General features: G+C 39.4%; 1 protein-coding gene across 1 annotated transcript in view; it reads right to left on the bottom strand.

The window, feature by feature from the left end:
- The window catches only part of SPATA16 (spermatogenesis associated 16), a 254,091-nt gene that overhangs the window by 37,218 nt on the left and 202,583 nt on the right, over positions 1-14,290 (bottom strand). The window contains 3 exon segments of the mRNA XM_027550835.1: positions 1,240-1,404; positions 11,151-11,263; positions 12,337-12,483. Of these exon segments, the coding sequence (XP_027406636.1) occupies positions 1,240-1,404; positions 11,151-11,263; positions 12,337-12,483 (425 nt within the window).

Genomic DNA, 14,290 nt, shown 5'->3' with positions numbered 1-14,290 from the left:
TAATCCATTTTGAGTTTATCTTTGTGTAGGGTGTTAGAAGTGTTCTAATTTCATTCTTTTATATGTAGCTGTCCAATTTTTCCAGCAGTACTTATTTAAGAGACCATCTTAGCCCCATTGTATATTCTTGCCTCCTTTGTCAAAAACAAGGCATGTATAGGTGCATGGCTTTATCTCTGAGCTTTCTATGTTGTTCCATTGGTCTATATATTTCTTTTTTGTGCCAGTACCATACTGTCTTGATGACTATAGCTTTGTAGTATAGTCTGAAGTTAGGAAGGTTGATTCCTCCAGCTCCATTCTTCTTTCTCAAGATTGCTTTGGCTATTTGGGGTATTTTGTATTTCTATATGAATTGTGAGATTCTTTTTGTGGTAGTTCTGTGAAAAATGCCATTGGTAATTTTATAGGGATTTCATTGAATCTGTAGATTACATTTGGTAGTATAGTCATTTTCACAATATTGATTCTTCCAACTCAGGAACATGGGATATCTCACCATCTGTTTATGTTGTCTTTGATTTCTTTCATCAGTGTCTTACAATTTTCTGTATAAAACTCTTTTGTCTTCTGTATAAAACTCTAGGTAGTAGAGTAGTTAATCCTAGGTATTTCAACTAGTTTTTGACAGGCTTTGTGTTTTCTAAATTAACTGGTCAATTCAGTAAAAAAAAAAACCCAAAACACCCCACCATTTGACTACATTTTCCCCTCAAATAAGACAACTCTCTTAATGTGTGTGTGTGTGTGTGTGTGTGTGCGCGCGCGCGTGTTGTGTGTGGGTTGGTACTACAAACATATATGTGAAACTCAAAGTGAATAAGAAAACTCTAAAGACAGTTTTGTAGAGTCAGTTTTCTATCCAGCAATTACTTTTTTTTCCTCTTTTCCATCAAAGAGAATCATATATTAACATGTCTTGGAATGAAAAACAATTTATTAAAATTTCACTTTACTTGAAACAAAAAAGCCTGACTCAGAATATGAATAATCACCCCTTTTCTATATTTTCATACATTACAAAAGTCTTGCTATAAAATAAAGGGAAGCTAGCTAGTCAGGGTGAGCAAATGAAACACACACACACCCCTTTCTATAATTTCTAGTTTCTTCATTAGAATGCTTCATGAGAGTTGGAGAGTTTGCCCTTGGACTGCCATTTATTGTTACATTCTTTTTCAGACCATATCACTCTTCTGTCGGTTCAGGGCTTGTGAACAAAGAAAAACAGATGCTTACCAATTCCGCCTCCTGTTGACTGATGTCCTGTAGATAGGGAATGGTTGCTAGCTCGGCCATTGCTTGATTGATCACCTGGGACTGTTCCTTTACTCTTTGCAGCCGGCTGAGAAGGCTGGCATATTGCAACTTCTCCATCACACCTGAGCATGCACGAAAACTCCCCTAGTCTCCCAGGAGAGAAGGAAATGGTTTAGAAAAAAAAACACAGAAATAACCTCTCCCTGAGGAATAACGTCAGGGCTCATTGTAATATATTTAGTGCCTCTGAATTAATGGCATCTAGTGCAAATAAATATTTTCTTCTGTTATTTTAGAGGATTGTCTGTACCCTTCCTTCAAATAGACAAATGTATAGAAAAGAGAACACTTTGCAGGACTGTTGAGAAGGGTTTACAGATGGCCCTGCCTAAGGAAGCCAGGATGAGGGGGAAAAAGAGGGATTAAATTGAACTTGAACTCTACTCTCACAGTGGGGATCCCACAGAGCTGTGTCCATTTAAAAGGGGGTGACTTTGTCTATGTCACCAAGGTATAATAAGAATTAATAGTTGCCCACTATTTGGTTTATACAAAGGATGATATCTTATACAAGTTGAATCCTGAAAAATATTATGCAAGTGGAATTTGTCCTACCCTGGTGACTTACATTAAATCTCCAGCTCTGATTTTATCTTTAGTTCTTATTGGATGGCCATGGACTCTGGCTTCTCTCCTTGTGGTAGTGTAGTGTTTATTCTGACTCCTAGGACCATTCCAGCAATTGCAATCCATCTTGAAATAGACTATGGTGCACTTGTAAGGACCACCGACCCCCATGAATATACTGGTATTTGAGACTTTCTTAAAACTGGGAAAGCAGCCCACTGTTGGGGGCCGGCATGAGGCACTCCACCAAAGGTCATGAGTAAGGAGGCTCGACATACGCAAAGGCGGGATCAAGCCTCAGGAGTCCCCCTGGAAATCCTCGAGCATCTACCCCCATAACCAGAGCCTGCCTACTTTGCTACTTTGTGCTCTCACCTACACCTCTGACTTTACGGGGGCCTGTCCCCCACCACTTCTTTTGGAGAAGGAGTTAACTTAGAGCTCCAGTTAATAAAAACTCCTGGGTGTGACAAGAGTGTTTTAACCTATAAACTCCTCTGAAGGTTCTCTAGCCTGCCTGATAGGCTTGTCCGGCCACATGTGATTGGTCACAGCCTCCCAACCGTGAGAGGCACGAGATGCTTTAAACCTTCTAAAAACAGGTTCCTTAGAAAAGTTAGAAAACTATTAGTATAAGTATAATGGGCTGATTAGAAATTGTATTGGTGAAGGGTTTTTCATTTGTTGAGCCAATGTTTGTTGCTAAGTCTCCCCATCCCCTGCCCTTACACACATTAATGAATATATAGAAGAAATAAGTATTAACCTTTGATATTAATCACATTAGACCTTAGGCTAAGTAAGTTCTTTCCTTAACTAAAACCCACTACACCCTCACCCTATAGGAATGTAACTTTATTTGGGTGGCATCTATTTTAAGAATAATCACCCCTGGAGAAAAAAGTGTCCTGGTTGACTGATCGCTGTACAAGGAGAGGGTCATAAATTGTCAGCAGGCCCCCTGGCCAGAAGATGATGTAACACCCCTAAGACCTCTGTATACATTTGTATGAAGCACCTGACTTTGATAAAAGTCATGACTGCTGACCCCGCGTGACTTTTGCATAACATCTCAGTGTATAAAAGTAGACCATGAAAAATAAAGAATTGGGATTGGTTCCTCGAAAGACTGGTTTCCCCATGTCTCTCTCTCTCTAAAACTCTAGCTGAGTCTCCATCTGGAGCACGGAACCTGCCATGCTTACTAATTTTGCCTGGGCTTCTAAGATCCGACCGGGGAGGCCTCAGTGTCTCCTCTCCTTGGGGAGAATGGAAGGACGCCTGCGGCCGACGTAAGTGGTGCAAACTTCTTGTCTTGAAGTTTTATTGGTCTCCCGTGTAAACCAAGCTACTCAGCCTCTTTTCTCCACTGAATTTTCCTGCTGAGCTATCCTCATTCTATTACTCTTTACATCTCTAATTAATATCTAATTGAAGCTATTGTTTCCTGATCCTCGCCGACGCCGTCCCTGCTTCGAATACCCTGGATCAGCCGGGGCTGGACCCCGGCAACCCACCTCTGTGTTTGCTACTGCCATCCATAAAAGAGGATGTTTTACCTTCTCTAAGAAGTTTATTCAAATTGTACTACTTTATAGAGACATAGTTTATCATAAACTTCTCACATTTTTTATTTAGAAAGAAGTACAGGCTTCTTTGGTGGCTCAGACGGTAAGGAATCTGCCTGCAATGCAGGAGACCTGGGTTCAATTCCTGGGTTAGGAAGATCCCCTGGAGAAGGGAATGGCAAGCCCCTCCAGTATTCTTCCTTGGAGAATCCATGGATAGAGGAGCCTGGCAGGCTACGGTCTGTGGGGTCTCAAAGTATCAGACACGATTGAGTGACTAACACTTTCACTTTCACGTCTGATATAAGGGGGTATATAAGGGTTAAAAAAAAGTCTTGGGTTCACAATCTTGTGATATGTGGCCCTGGAAATAGGAATTTTAGCAAAGTGCCCTCCTGAGTATTCAGATAACCTCAAACAGAAATTGGAGAACAAACCGTAAAGCTTAGTATCTGCACATGGACTATTTTAATCTGTGCATGCTCACAAAGCCAGATTCCCCCCCGCCCAGAAATTAGAGAAGGCAGACATGACTTTTTCTTCTTAAAATAGAATTTCCATTAAGGAGAAAAATTATTATAAACCAGCATTACTAAAGAACATCAAAATTTTAACTTGAATTTGTAAGGCAGTGCTTTCTGAAATGTCATGCACATCTTGACTGACAGCAACCTCTCTGGCACTTTCTTAGAATCTTGGTAATACAGCAAAGTTGAGCACCATTGCCTTGTATTTGCTGTATTTCTCCCTTACAGCTATCTCAGCCATTTTACTAATGTCTGTCAATCCCCACTAATTTGCTATTTCTGATTAATCATTTATCTGAAAACCTATAAACCTATAGGAGAAATGATTGCAAATTGTGGATTTGAGATCCTTTCTTTGAATTGACGAAATAGCCAGCCTACCCATTGAGTTTAAACATGTAGCTAAACAATGGGATACTGTCAAACAGAGGAAAGCGAGTTGCAGGAGACACAGTTTTCTTTCTGAAGAAAAATTGCTTTCTTTGTCCTTCTTTAAAATAAACAATAAGGCTGGTTGTAGGAAAGTGGTGTAGTGACTCAACTCCAAAGAACAGAAACAACTACAGCCTGCTCAGGAACATAATCTATCAGTGTAATTTTCCAAAACATAAGGAAAATAAAAATAGTGGAAGGCAATGGTGCTTTGTTAGCTTGATTGTTGGATACATAACAAAACAGGAAGTGCTCCTTACCAACAGGATGCTACAGAAAGAATATAGTTGAGTGCTAATAGCCCTCCCCCCCTTCCCCTTTGCCCACCCCAGACCAATTGCAACTTTGGTTATTAGGAAACGATAGGTTAATATTTCACCTCTAACAAGTTTGGGACTTTTGAACGATAAAATGAAACAAAAATAAGAATGAATAGATGCCAGCAGGAATGCTTTAATGCTGTTGCTTTAAGAAAATAAAGGAAACAATGAAAAATGAAGGAATTAGCTCACAAGGGCTAAATCTAAAGGGAAGCAGCCCTCCCAGTGAGACTTTAGGAGTGATCAAAAGACTGCTTAGCTGCTGGCGAGGGTATAATAAAGTGGCCAAGACTGAAGCTAAAACTGCACCTAGCTACAATGAAGTTTAGGTAAACAGCAAGTTCAGATGAAGGCTTCCTCCAGATACTTGTCTAGATTTAATAGCAGGTATGGATAAATGTTTGGAAGATAAGTGACACTGCTAATCTAATACTGCTGAAAAGCAGAGCCCAAGTATTGGGAATGTATTTCTATTTGACATAATACATAGAAACATTCATTGCAAAGAAAAGGGGGTAGGAAACACATATTATTGTTCATTTCGAATGTGCATGTGTAAACATCTTTTATGCTTCACTTGGAAGAAATTAAAAGTGAAATTAATGAGGTATTTAAAACCTGGTTAGTTAGGTCATTTTTTTGGCAAGTCAGCCTGTGAAAGAAGCTTCATGCATGGCGAGAGATTTTATTATTTTAACTCTTTAACATTTACCCCAGGAAGCACAGTACATAAGGTTTTAAACTGACAGCAGCCAATAAAGTTAATGAATGGAAAAGCATAGTAGCATTCAGTAGCTTGTGAGATAATTAGGACAAAGAACCAGAGAAGAAAAAATACTGGTAAAGCAGAGAAGTTGGTTGAATGGGATTGATGTTCAGTGGGATTCAAAGCCACCAGATAGGAAACTAGAAGAATCTTTTAGACAATAACTCTTAAAATGCCAGAATCATTCTTATTTGGCCATGCATGGCTGGATGGCATCACTGACTCGATGGACGTGAGTCTGAGTGAACTCCAGGAGTTGGTGATGGACAGGGAGGCCTGGCGTGCTGCGATTCATGGGGTCACAAAGAGTCGGACACGACTGAGAGACTGAACTGAACTATATACTTAGCAAAGGAATCTATAAAAGGAAGGAAACTGGTGTCAGAGTTTAAGAATTATTTTCTGAGACATAGAAACCTTATACCAGGAATGTCTTTGTCACCTTCACCAACTCTTTCTGCCACCTGTGGCAAGAGGTGAAAATTCATGTTCTCTGGGAAGTCCTACTGTGGGCATGATGGGAGATGACACCCATAATCCTGCCTTTTTAAGGAGATTTAAGTGCATCAGTGATCTAAGGAAAATCATTTAAAATCTGCAGGACACTTGCACAGTCTTCATTTTATAAGAATACATAATTTCAAAGTACATGGCTTTTATAAAGAAAAAGAAGGATCTCCAAAACAACCCTTTTGTCAAAGCAAATGAAAACCAATACAAATAATTAAAAATTTTAAATTTCTTAATACTTTACAAAGTGATTCAAGGTGGATTGTATACTTTTGGTCTCATAACAACTGTGTGAGGTGAGCCTGGCATATATCAGCTTATTTTATAAATGAGAAAAAAGCTCAGAGGTTAAGTGACATCCTAGGGGTTACACAGATGGTCTTAGACAAAAGTTTTTTTCTACAGGTGTCATGAGGTAGGGTCAGAACTAACAAGGACACTGAAGTGTCTAAACATTCAAACAGATGGCATTTGACATCTGACAAGAAAAAACACACCTCAGGGGATCCTAAAAACACTGCTGAGGGATTCCTGGGTCATAGTTAATTGTACCATGTAGGAATAATTTCTGTTCAGCGACTCATTACTTGTTTCCTTAACCTAGGTTACTTTTGCAGCTTGTTTGATTCAGTCCTGCTTTATGAAGCTGTGGTTGGACATATAATAAGAAACCTAGAGGCCAGTATTTGGATATACTTTTGGTCCCTGGGTACCTTTGGACTCATTCACTTCAATTTCATTCAAGCTCTTAGAGACAATTTTCCAACAACTATTATTTTCCATAGACGCAAAAGTAAGAAAGTTGATGAAATCTCTTGAAGTAGCAAAGTGTTATCAACTCATTCTGGGGCTTTCCTGGTGGCTCAGCGGTAAAGAATACACAAGTCAGTGCAGGATATTCAGGAGGTTTGATCCCTGGGTTAGAGAGATCCCCTGGAGAAGGAAATGGCAACCCATTCCAGTATTCTTGCTGGGAAATCCCATGGACAGAGGAGTCAAGTTAGCTACAGTTCATGGGGTTGCAAAGAGTAGGACATGACTTAGCAACTAAATAACAACTGACTCATTCTAAATAAGATTGAGTTATTCATTAGATGCTAAAAATCTTATTCATTATGATTTTTAAATCCCTTTATAGACACATAAATATCCATGTGTGTACACATTTCTAAGTGGGCAAAATCCCCTTGTAACGTGAGAGGAAAATGAGTTAAAAGTGTTTAAGAAATGCCTGATGCCTAGATTGGCCTAACCTTTATTCACAACGCATTGGGAGATCTGAACTGGCAACAGATTTGATGTGGCAGGTTCCTGACAAGTAGCAAGTTATGGTGGGTATTTCCCCAAAGAACCATGGCACAGACAGATCACCTCCCCAATATGCAGCACACTGGTGCTGCAAGGTTAACCACGTGCAGATGAACTGAAATGATACTACGTGGTGATGGTTCTTGTCAGCAAGGCTTCCACAAGAATTCTTGTGGGCTTCCCTGGTGGCTCAGATGCTAAAAATCTGCCTACAAAGCAGGAGATCTGGGTTCAAGCCCTGGGTTGGGAAAACTGCCTGGAGAAAAGAATGGCTACCCACTCCAGTATTCTTGCCTGGAGAATGCTATGAACAGAGGAGCCTGGCAGAGTACAGTCCACGGGGTTGCAAAGAGTTGGACATGACTGAGTGACTAACACTTTCACTTTCTTTCCACTTCTTGCAAGGGTCTAATAATGACAATGATGATATGTGTTTGTGCATCTAATTAAGATGGGGTGGTGAGGCTGTGTGTATGTGTGTGTGTGGCTGAAGGAGGTTGCAGTAGAGGGTGAATTGGAGAACAGGACCCCAGATTTGCAGTAGAGTCAATGAGATTACTATAAACTAAATGTTTGTGTCCACCAAAAATTTCTAGGTTGAAGCCCTAGAGGCCAATGTGGAGATGGGGCCTTTGGGAGGTAATTAGGGTTAGATGAGATGAGGGCTTCCCAGGTGGCCAATGGTAAAGAACTTGCCTGCCAATATGGGAGAGACAGGAGACACAGGAAGATCCCTTGGAGAAGGAAATGGCAACCCACTCCAGTATTCTTGCCTGGAAAATTCCATGGATAGATGAGCCTGGCAGACTACAGTCAATGAGGTTGCAAAGAGTTGGATACAACTGAGCAACTGAGCGTGCACACGAGATAATGAGAGTAGGCAGGGCCCTGATGATGGGATTAATGCTCTTTTAAGAAGGGACACCACAGAGCTTGCTCTGTGCCATGTTAGGATGCAGAGAAAGTAGCTAACTGCAAGCCAAGAAGAGGGTCTTTGTCAGAACCTGACCTGATCCCAGACTTCTAGCCTCTATAACTGTGAGAAAATAAACTTCTATTGTTTGAGTCATCTGATCTATGGTATTTTGTGTGACAGCCCAAGATGACTAAGACAGAGATACATTTTTATTTATAGAAGTATAGGGGAGATAATTGAGTGGAACACAGTTGTGAGGAAGGGGAAGTTACATGGTAGGAAAATCAGTGAAAGTGTGCTTTTGGATTTGTAACGCATAGAATTAATTACAGATCATGCAAATAGATGAGGGGTTTTATAGCTTTTCTAAAATGCTGAATAATGTTACTACGTAGATAAACTGCTGAACAGATGTTAAGTAGCTGTTGGTGATGACCCCCTTGGTTCCCCTTGTAAGGTAAGAACATCAAATCAATGATGGAATACAAAAGCCACAAATGGTGAAATCTTTAAAATTTCCAGCTTTAAGATCTTTTGAAAAATATTTTAAGAAGGGAAATCTGCAACCTTTATAGCCTGTTAATGAGAAGTTCCCTTTATGTACTTTCAATAAAGGAGCTTAAATTTTGTAAATTAGCACAGATTAATTCAGGTCTTATTTTTGGGCTTTTTTTTTTAAAGACTGAAAAATAGAAAGGGCATATTTTCCCTCGGTTGGAAAGAGGGATTAGATAATTTACCTTAAGGGTAAATAAAGATCAAGTTCCAATGTTTAGATTAGCATCCGATTTACTAGAGATCTCTTCAAGAAAATTACAGATACCAAGGGAACACTTCATGCAAAGATGGGCTCGATAAAGGACAGAAATGGTATGGACCTAATAGAAGCAGAAGATATTAAGAAGAGGTGGCAAGAATACACAGAACTGTTCAAAAAAGATCTTCACGACCCAGATGATCATGAAGATATGATCACTCACACTCACCTAGAGCCGGACATCCTGGAATGTGGTCAGGTGGGCACTAAAAAGCTAGTTGAGGTGATGGAATTCCAGTTGAGCTATTGCAAATCCAAAAAGATAATGCTGTGAAAGTGCTGCACTCAATACGTCAGCAAATATGGAAAACTCAGCAGTGGCCACAGGATTGGAAAAGGTCAGTTTTCATTCCAATCCCAAAGAAAGGTAATGCCAAAGAATGCTCAAACTATCACACAATTGTCATCTCACACACTAGTAAAGTAATGCTCAAAACTCTCCAAGCTAAGCTTTAACAATATGTGAACCATGAACTTCCAGATGTTCAAGCTTGTTTAGAAAAGGCAGAGGAACCAGAGATCAAATTGCCAACATCTGCTGGATCATTGAAAAAGCAAGAGAGTTCCAGAAAAACATCTATTTCTGCTTTATTGACTATGCCAAAGCCTTTGACTGTGTGGATCACAAGAAACTGTGGAAAATTCTGAAAGAGATGGGCATACCAGACCACCTGACCTGCCTCTTAAGAAACCTGTATGCAGGTCAGGAAGCAACAGTTAGAACTGGACATGGGACAACAGATTGGTTCCAAATAGGGAAAGGAGTACATTAAGGCTGTATATTGTCACCCTGTTTATTTAACTTCTATGCAGAGTACATCATGAAAAATGCTGGGCTGGAAGAAGCCCAAGCTGGAATCAAGATTGCTGGGAGAAATATCAATAACCTCAGATATGCAGATGACACCACCCTTATGGCAGAAAGTGAAGAGGAACTAAAAAGCCTCTTGATGAAAGTGAAAGAGGAGAGTGAAAGAATTGGCTTAAAGCTGAACATTCAAAACCAAGATCCTGGCATCTGGTCCTATCACTTCATGGCAAATAGATGGGGAAACAGTGGAAACAGTGGCTGACTTTACTTTTCCTGGGCTCTAAAATCACTGTGGATGGTGATTGCAGCCATGAAAAAAGACACTTGCTCCTTGGAAGGAAAGTTATGACCAACCTAGACCACATATTCAAAAGCAGAGACATTACTTTTCTAACAAAGGTCCATCTAGCAAGGCTATGGTTTTTCCAGTGGTCATGTATGGATGTGAGAGTTGGACTGTGAAGAAAGCTGAATGCTGAAGAATTGATGCTTTTGAACTGTGGTGTTGGAGAAGACTCTTGAGAGTCCCTTGGACTGCAAGGAGATCCAACCAGTCCATCCTAAAGGAGACCAGTCCTCGGTATTCATTGGAAGGACTGATATTGAAGCTGAAACTCCAATACTTTGGCCACCTGATGTGGAGAGCTGACTCATTTGAAAAGACCCTGATGCTGGGTAAGATTGAGGGCAGGAGGAGAAGGGGACAACAGAGGATGAGATGGTTGTGTGGCACCACTGACACAATGGACATGGGTTTGGGTGGACTCCAGGAATTGTGATGAACAGGGAGGCCTGGCGTGCTACGGTCCATGGGGTCACAAAGAGTCGGACATGACTGAGCGACTGAACTGACTATCAGTGTGATGTGGAGGAACTAGCTTTCAAAATTCTGAATTCTCGTGTGGGTAACAAAATGGTTATATGCAATTGCCCAATATATGAAATAGAGAAAGCACCGTGTTTACTAAAATTTTGTTATTCATTTGAAGCAAGAAAGTCAGTGCAACCTTCAATTAGATATCAAGACACCACACAAAAAAAAGGCCTTTTAAAAAGACACTAGCCTAATAAACGCTGGCAACTGCAAAGTATAACATTATAATTAATGTTTTGAAATATAAAAGGATTAAAATCGTTAGCTAAACTTTGGTTGGTTTTGCAAATGAGATTCACTGTGGAAGTTTCTAAAATCTTCCAGTATTTGCAATATTTACATGTAAACTTTGTATAGTTCTAGAATTGTTTGATATCTGTATGCTGAACAAATATAAAAGACTCATATACCTACATTCAGTTGGGTGCCTCTAATAAAGTCCAATATTGGCAAGATTCGCTTCCCCATTGTCTCCATGTGTCTCACTGTGTCTTCTCTGGTCAGCAGACTGAAGGGAGTTTTATGTTCTAAAAATTGTAACAATAAACTTTTATACTATTTTTTGCTAGACATCCATTTCAAAATGCTTTTCTTAACAAGCCGAAAATAGACATCTCAATATTAATAGGTATGAAATCTTTAGTACAGGAATGAGTCCCATCTCAAAGACCACAAGTATCACAATGAAAGATCTATGAGAAGAAAGGCAGAGGAGACATTGCCCTTTGGAGACTATCATTTATTCCTTTTGCTGTGTTTCCTGATTGAGATCTAAGGGACAGCCTATAACAATTCACCTCTCTCTGCAGAGTATGCTTTTTCTGAGTTGTGAAAAAAAGGTTGTCATAAATGTGTCTGATTCTTGTCTTATTTCTCCCAGGTATTATTCAAGTGTGCAAATCCCATTGACTTTGAATGTAGCTTGAAGTTGAGATAAGTCTCGGAGGATGGAGTGCCAGACAAAACACAAATCCTTAATTATGTGAGTAGAGTTGAAGGGATAAATTCAGCCTGGTCATGAATTCAGCCCGCAAGTCTGAGACTTCAACTCTACATGAATATTTTCTTGATTTTTGAAAGTTTTCAATTAGAATTACTGAGCACCACTTAACTAGAATACTCTTTAGGAGAGCTGAGGTCTTGGTTAATTACATAAGGAAAGAGTGGAACAGATATTAATACAATGGCAGATAATCCAAGTGATTTAACGGGGTCATTGTCTATACTTTTGATTTCATACAGTAGTTTTGTTGCATAATTTTCTTCTATGTTTGCTAATTGGTGGTGACAAAAGCTTGTATTTGCTTGTATTCTGTAAGTGCCCATGATTAGGCATTGGTGATAGTGTGATTGGGGTGAGATGGTTGGCGTGAGGGAGGTGGATGCTCTTGAGGAACCAGAATTCCAGGTATTGTTGACTAACCCACAAAGAAGACTGGAAGGAGTTAAGAATGACCCAACAAACTTTTTGGTGCCCAGGCCCTACTATATGCTAGGCTTGAAATGAATAAAGCTTAGTGAATAATGCACATTATTCATTAATGAATAATTAATTGTGCCTTAAAACAGTATTGAAAGATAACAAGTCCAGGTGAGTTACCTGTAAATGTTGGTAACTTCCTACTTGACATTTTTTCCAAAAACTTTCCATCTTCTTTGTTTTTGAACCCAAGAGTCAAGAGATACTGTTGAGGAGGAAAAGATGACCAGTCAACTGTCTGAGGCAACACGTGGAGTCCTTGAAAGTCTAAAAAAAGACAAAGAACAAAAAAAATTTATCACTTTATTGTTTTCAAGGTATTTCCCCCCCTAGATTCCAAGAGTTATACTTGGAAAGAGGGATAAATACAAAAATTAAAGATACAAAACAAAAGTATGTGCATCAAAAGGTCAAATAGATAATATGTCAAAATCATACTTTATTATTCATATTTTTCTTAAAATATAAGCAAACAGAAGGGATAACAATAAAATACAGCTAGGTTACTTTTTCCTCATTTGCCATATTCAACATAACACAAAACTCAGGACCACAGGCTTGCAGGCTTGATATTTTTCTGTGTGACACTTTTCAAGAGAATTTGGTTTTTCTGTTCACAGTTTAAGAAAATAACATATGAAAGGAAAGAGAAAAATTACCAAGAATTAAAATATAAAGCTAATTAATTTAGTTGCTATTCCTCCTATAGCTGAAGGAAATTTAAAATGATAAATGTACTGACTTTTGTAATTAGACTTAATTTTTGTAATTAGAATTAATTTTTGTAATTACTTTTGTAATTAGACTTAGAAATAATTCAAGTGTCAAGAAAATGGTTCTAAAACAAACTCTGTTCTTAATGACCACAAAAACTAATATTTACTTAGTAATTATTTTCTACCTTCCCTTATTCTAAATATTTTGTGTTCATTCTATTAATATTGTGTTAGTTTCAGGTGTACAGAAAAGTGATTCAATTATATATATGTATACATATTTTTTCAGATTCTTTTCCATCATAGGTTATTAAAAGATATTGAAAATAGTTCCCTGTGCTGTACAGTAAATCCTTGTTGCCTGTCTATTTTATATGTAATAGTTGGTATCTGTTAATGCCATACTCCAATTTATCCCTCCCTTCCTTCCCTTTCCACTTTGGTAATGTTTGTTTTGTGTGTGCATGTTCAGTCATGTCTCTTTGAGACCCAGTGGGCTGTAGCCCACCAGGCTCCTCTCTCCATGGGATTTCCTAGGCAAGAATACTAGAGCGGGTTACCATTTCCTGCTCTAGGGCATGCTCCTGACCCAGGGATTGAACCCATGTCTCTTGTGTCTCCTGCATTGGCAGGCAGATTCCTTACCACATGCCACCTGAGAAGCCCTTGTTTTGTTTATTCTCTAAATCTTCAAGATAACTTTACAACATTGGTACTGTTATCCTCATGTTACAAACAGGAGGTTGAGGTACACAGATAGGAAGTGAATTGTCTGGAAACACAACCTGTAAGTGGACAAAGCAAGATTCATACTGGGCAGTCTGACGGTGGAGACCATGGGCCTAACCACTGCACTCTGCTTTCGGCTTGCTTGGCTTTGGGACAGGGACAAATGTTAGCCATGGGGTCTTGGAGGCCAGATTTACCTCATTCATCTCCGTTCTGAGTAATAATGCTTTATACAATAGACTTCTCAAAAGAAGGATAATGAACAGAGTTTAATGAGCCCTCCCTACTTAACACTGCCAGGGAGGGAAAAAGATGAAATTCCAAATATCCTTGAATTATTATTTAGATGAAAATTTTTAATCTAGAATCAGAACTCAAATGGCAACTGCTGGGAGCCGGTGAGGCATTCCGCTCGTGACAAAGGTCATGAGGAAGGAGGCTCGGCATACGCAAAGGCGGGATCGAGCCTCAGGAGTCTGCCCAGATATTCTCGAGCATTTTCCCCCCAAAAAACCAGAGTCTGCCTACTTTATTGCTTTGTGCTCTCACCTCTGACTTTACTGGGGGCTGTCCCCTACCACCATCTCGCTCTCTCTGTCAAAGAGTTAACTTACAGCTCCAATAATAAA

Source organism: Bos indicus x Bos taurus, chromosome 1, assembly GCF_003369695.1.
Source record: "Bos indicus x Bos taurus breed Angus x Brahman F1 hybrid chromosome 1, Bos_hybrid_MaternalHap_v2.0, whole genome shotgun sequence".
In the NCBI taxonomy this organism is placed as follows: domain Eukaryota; kingdom Metazoa; phylum Chordata; class Mammalia; order Artiodactyla; family Bovidae; genus Bos; species Bos indicus x Bos taurus.
This window is presented reverse-complemented; position numbering and strand designations above follow the sequence as displayed.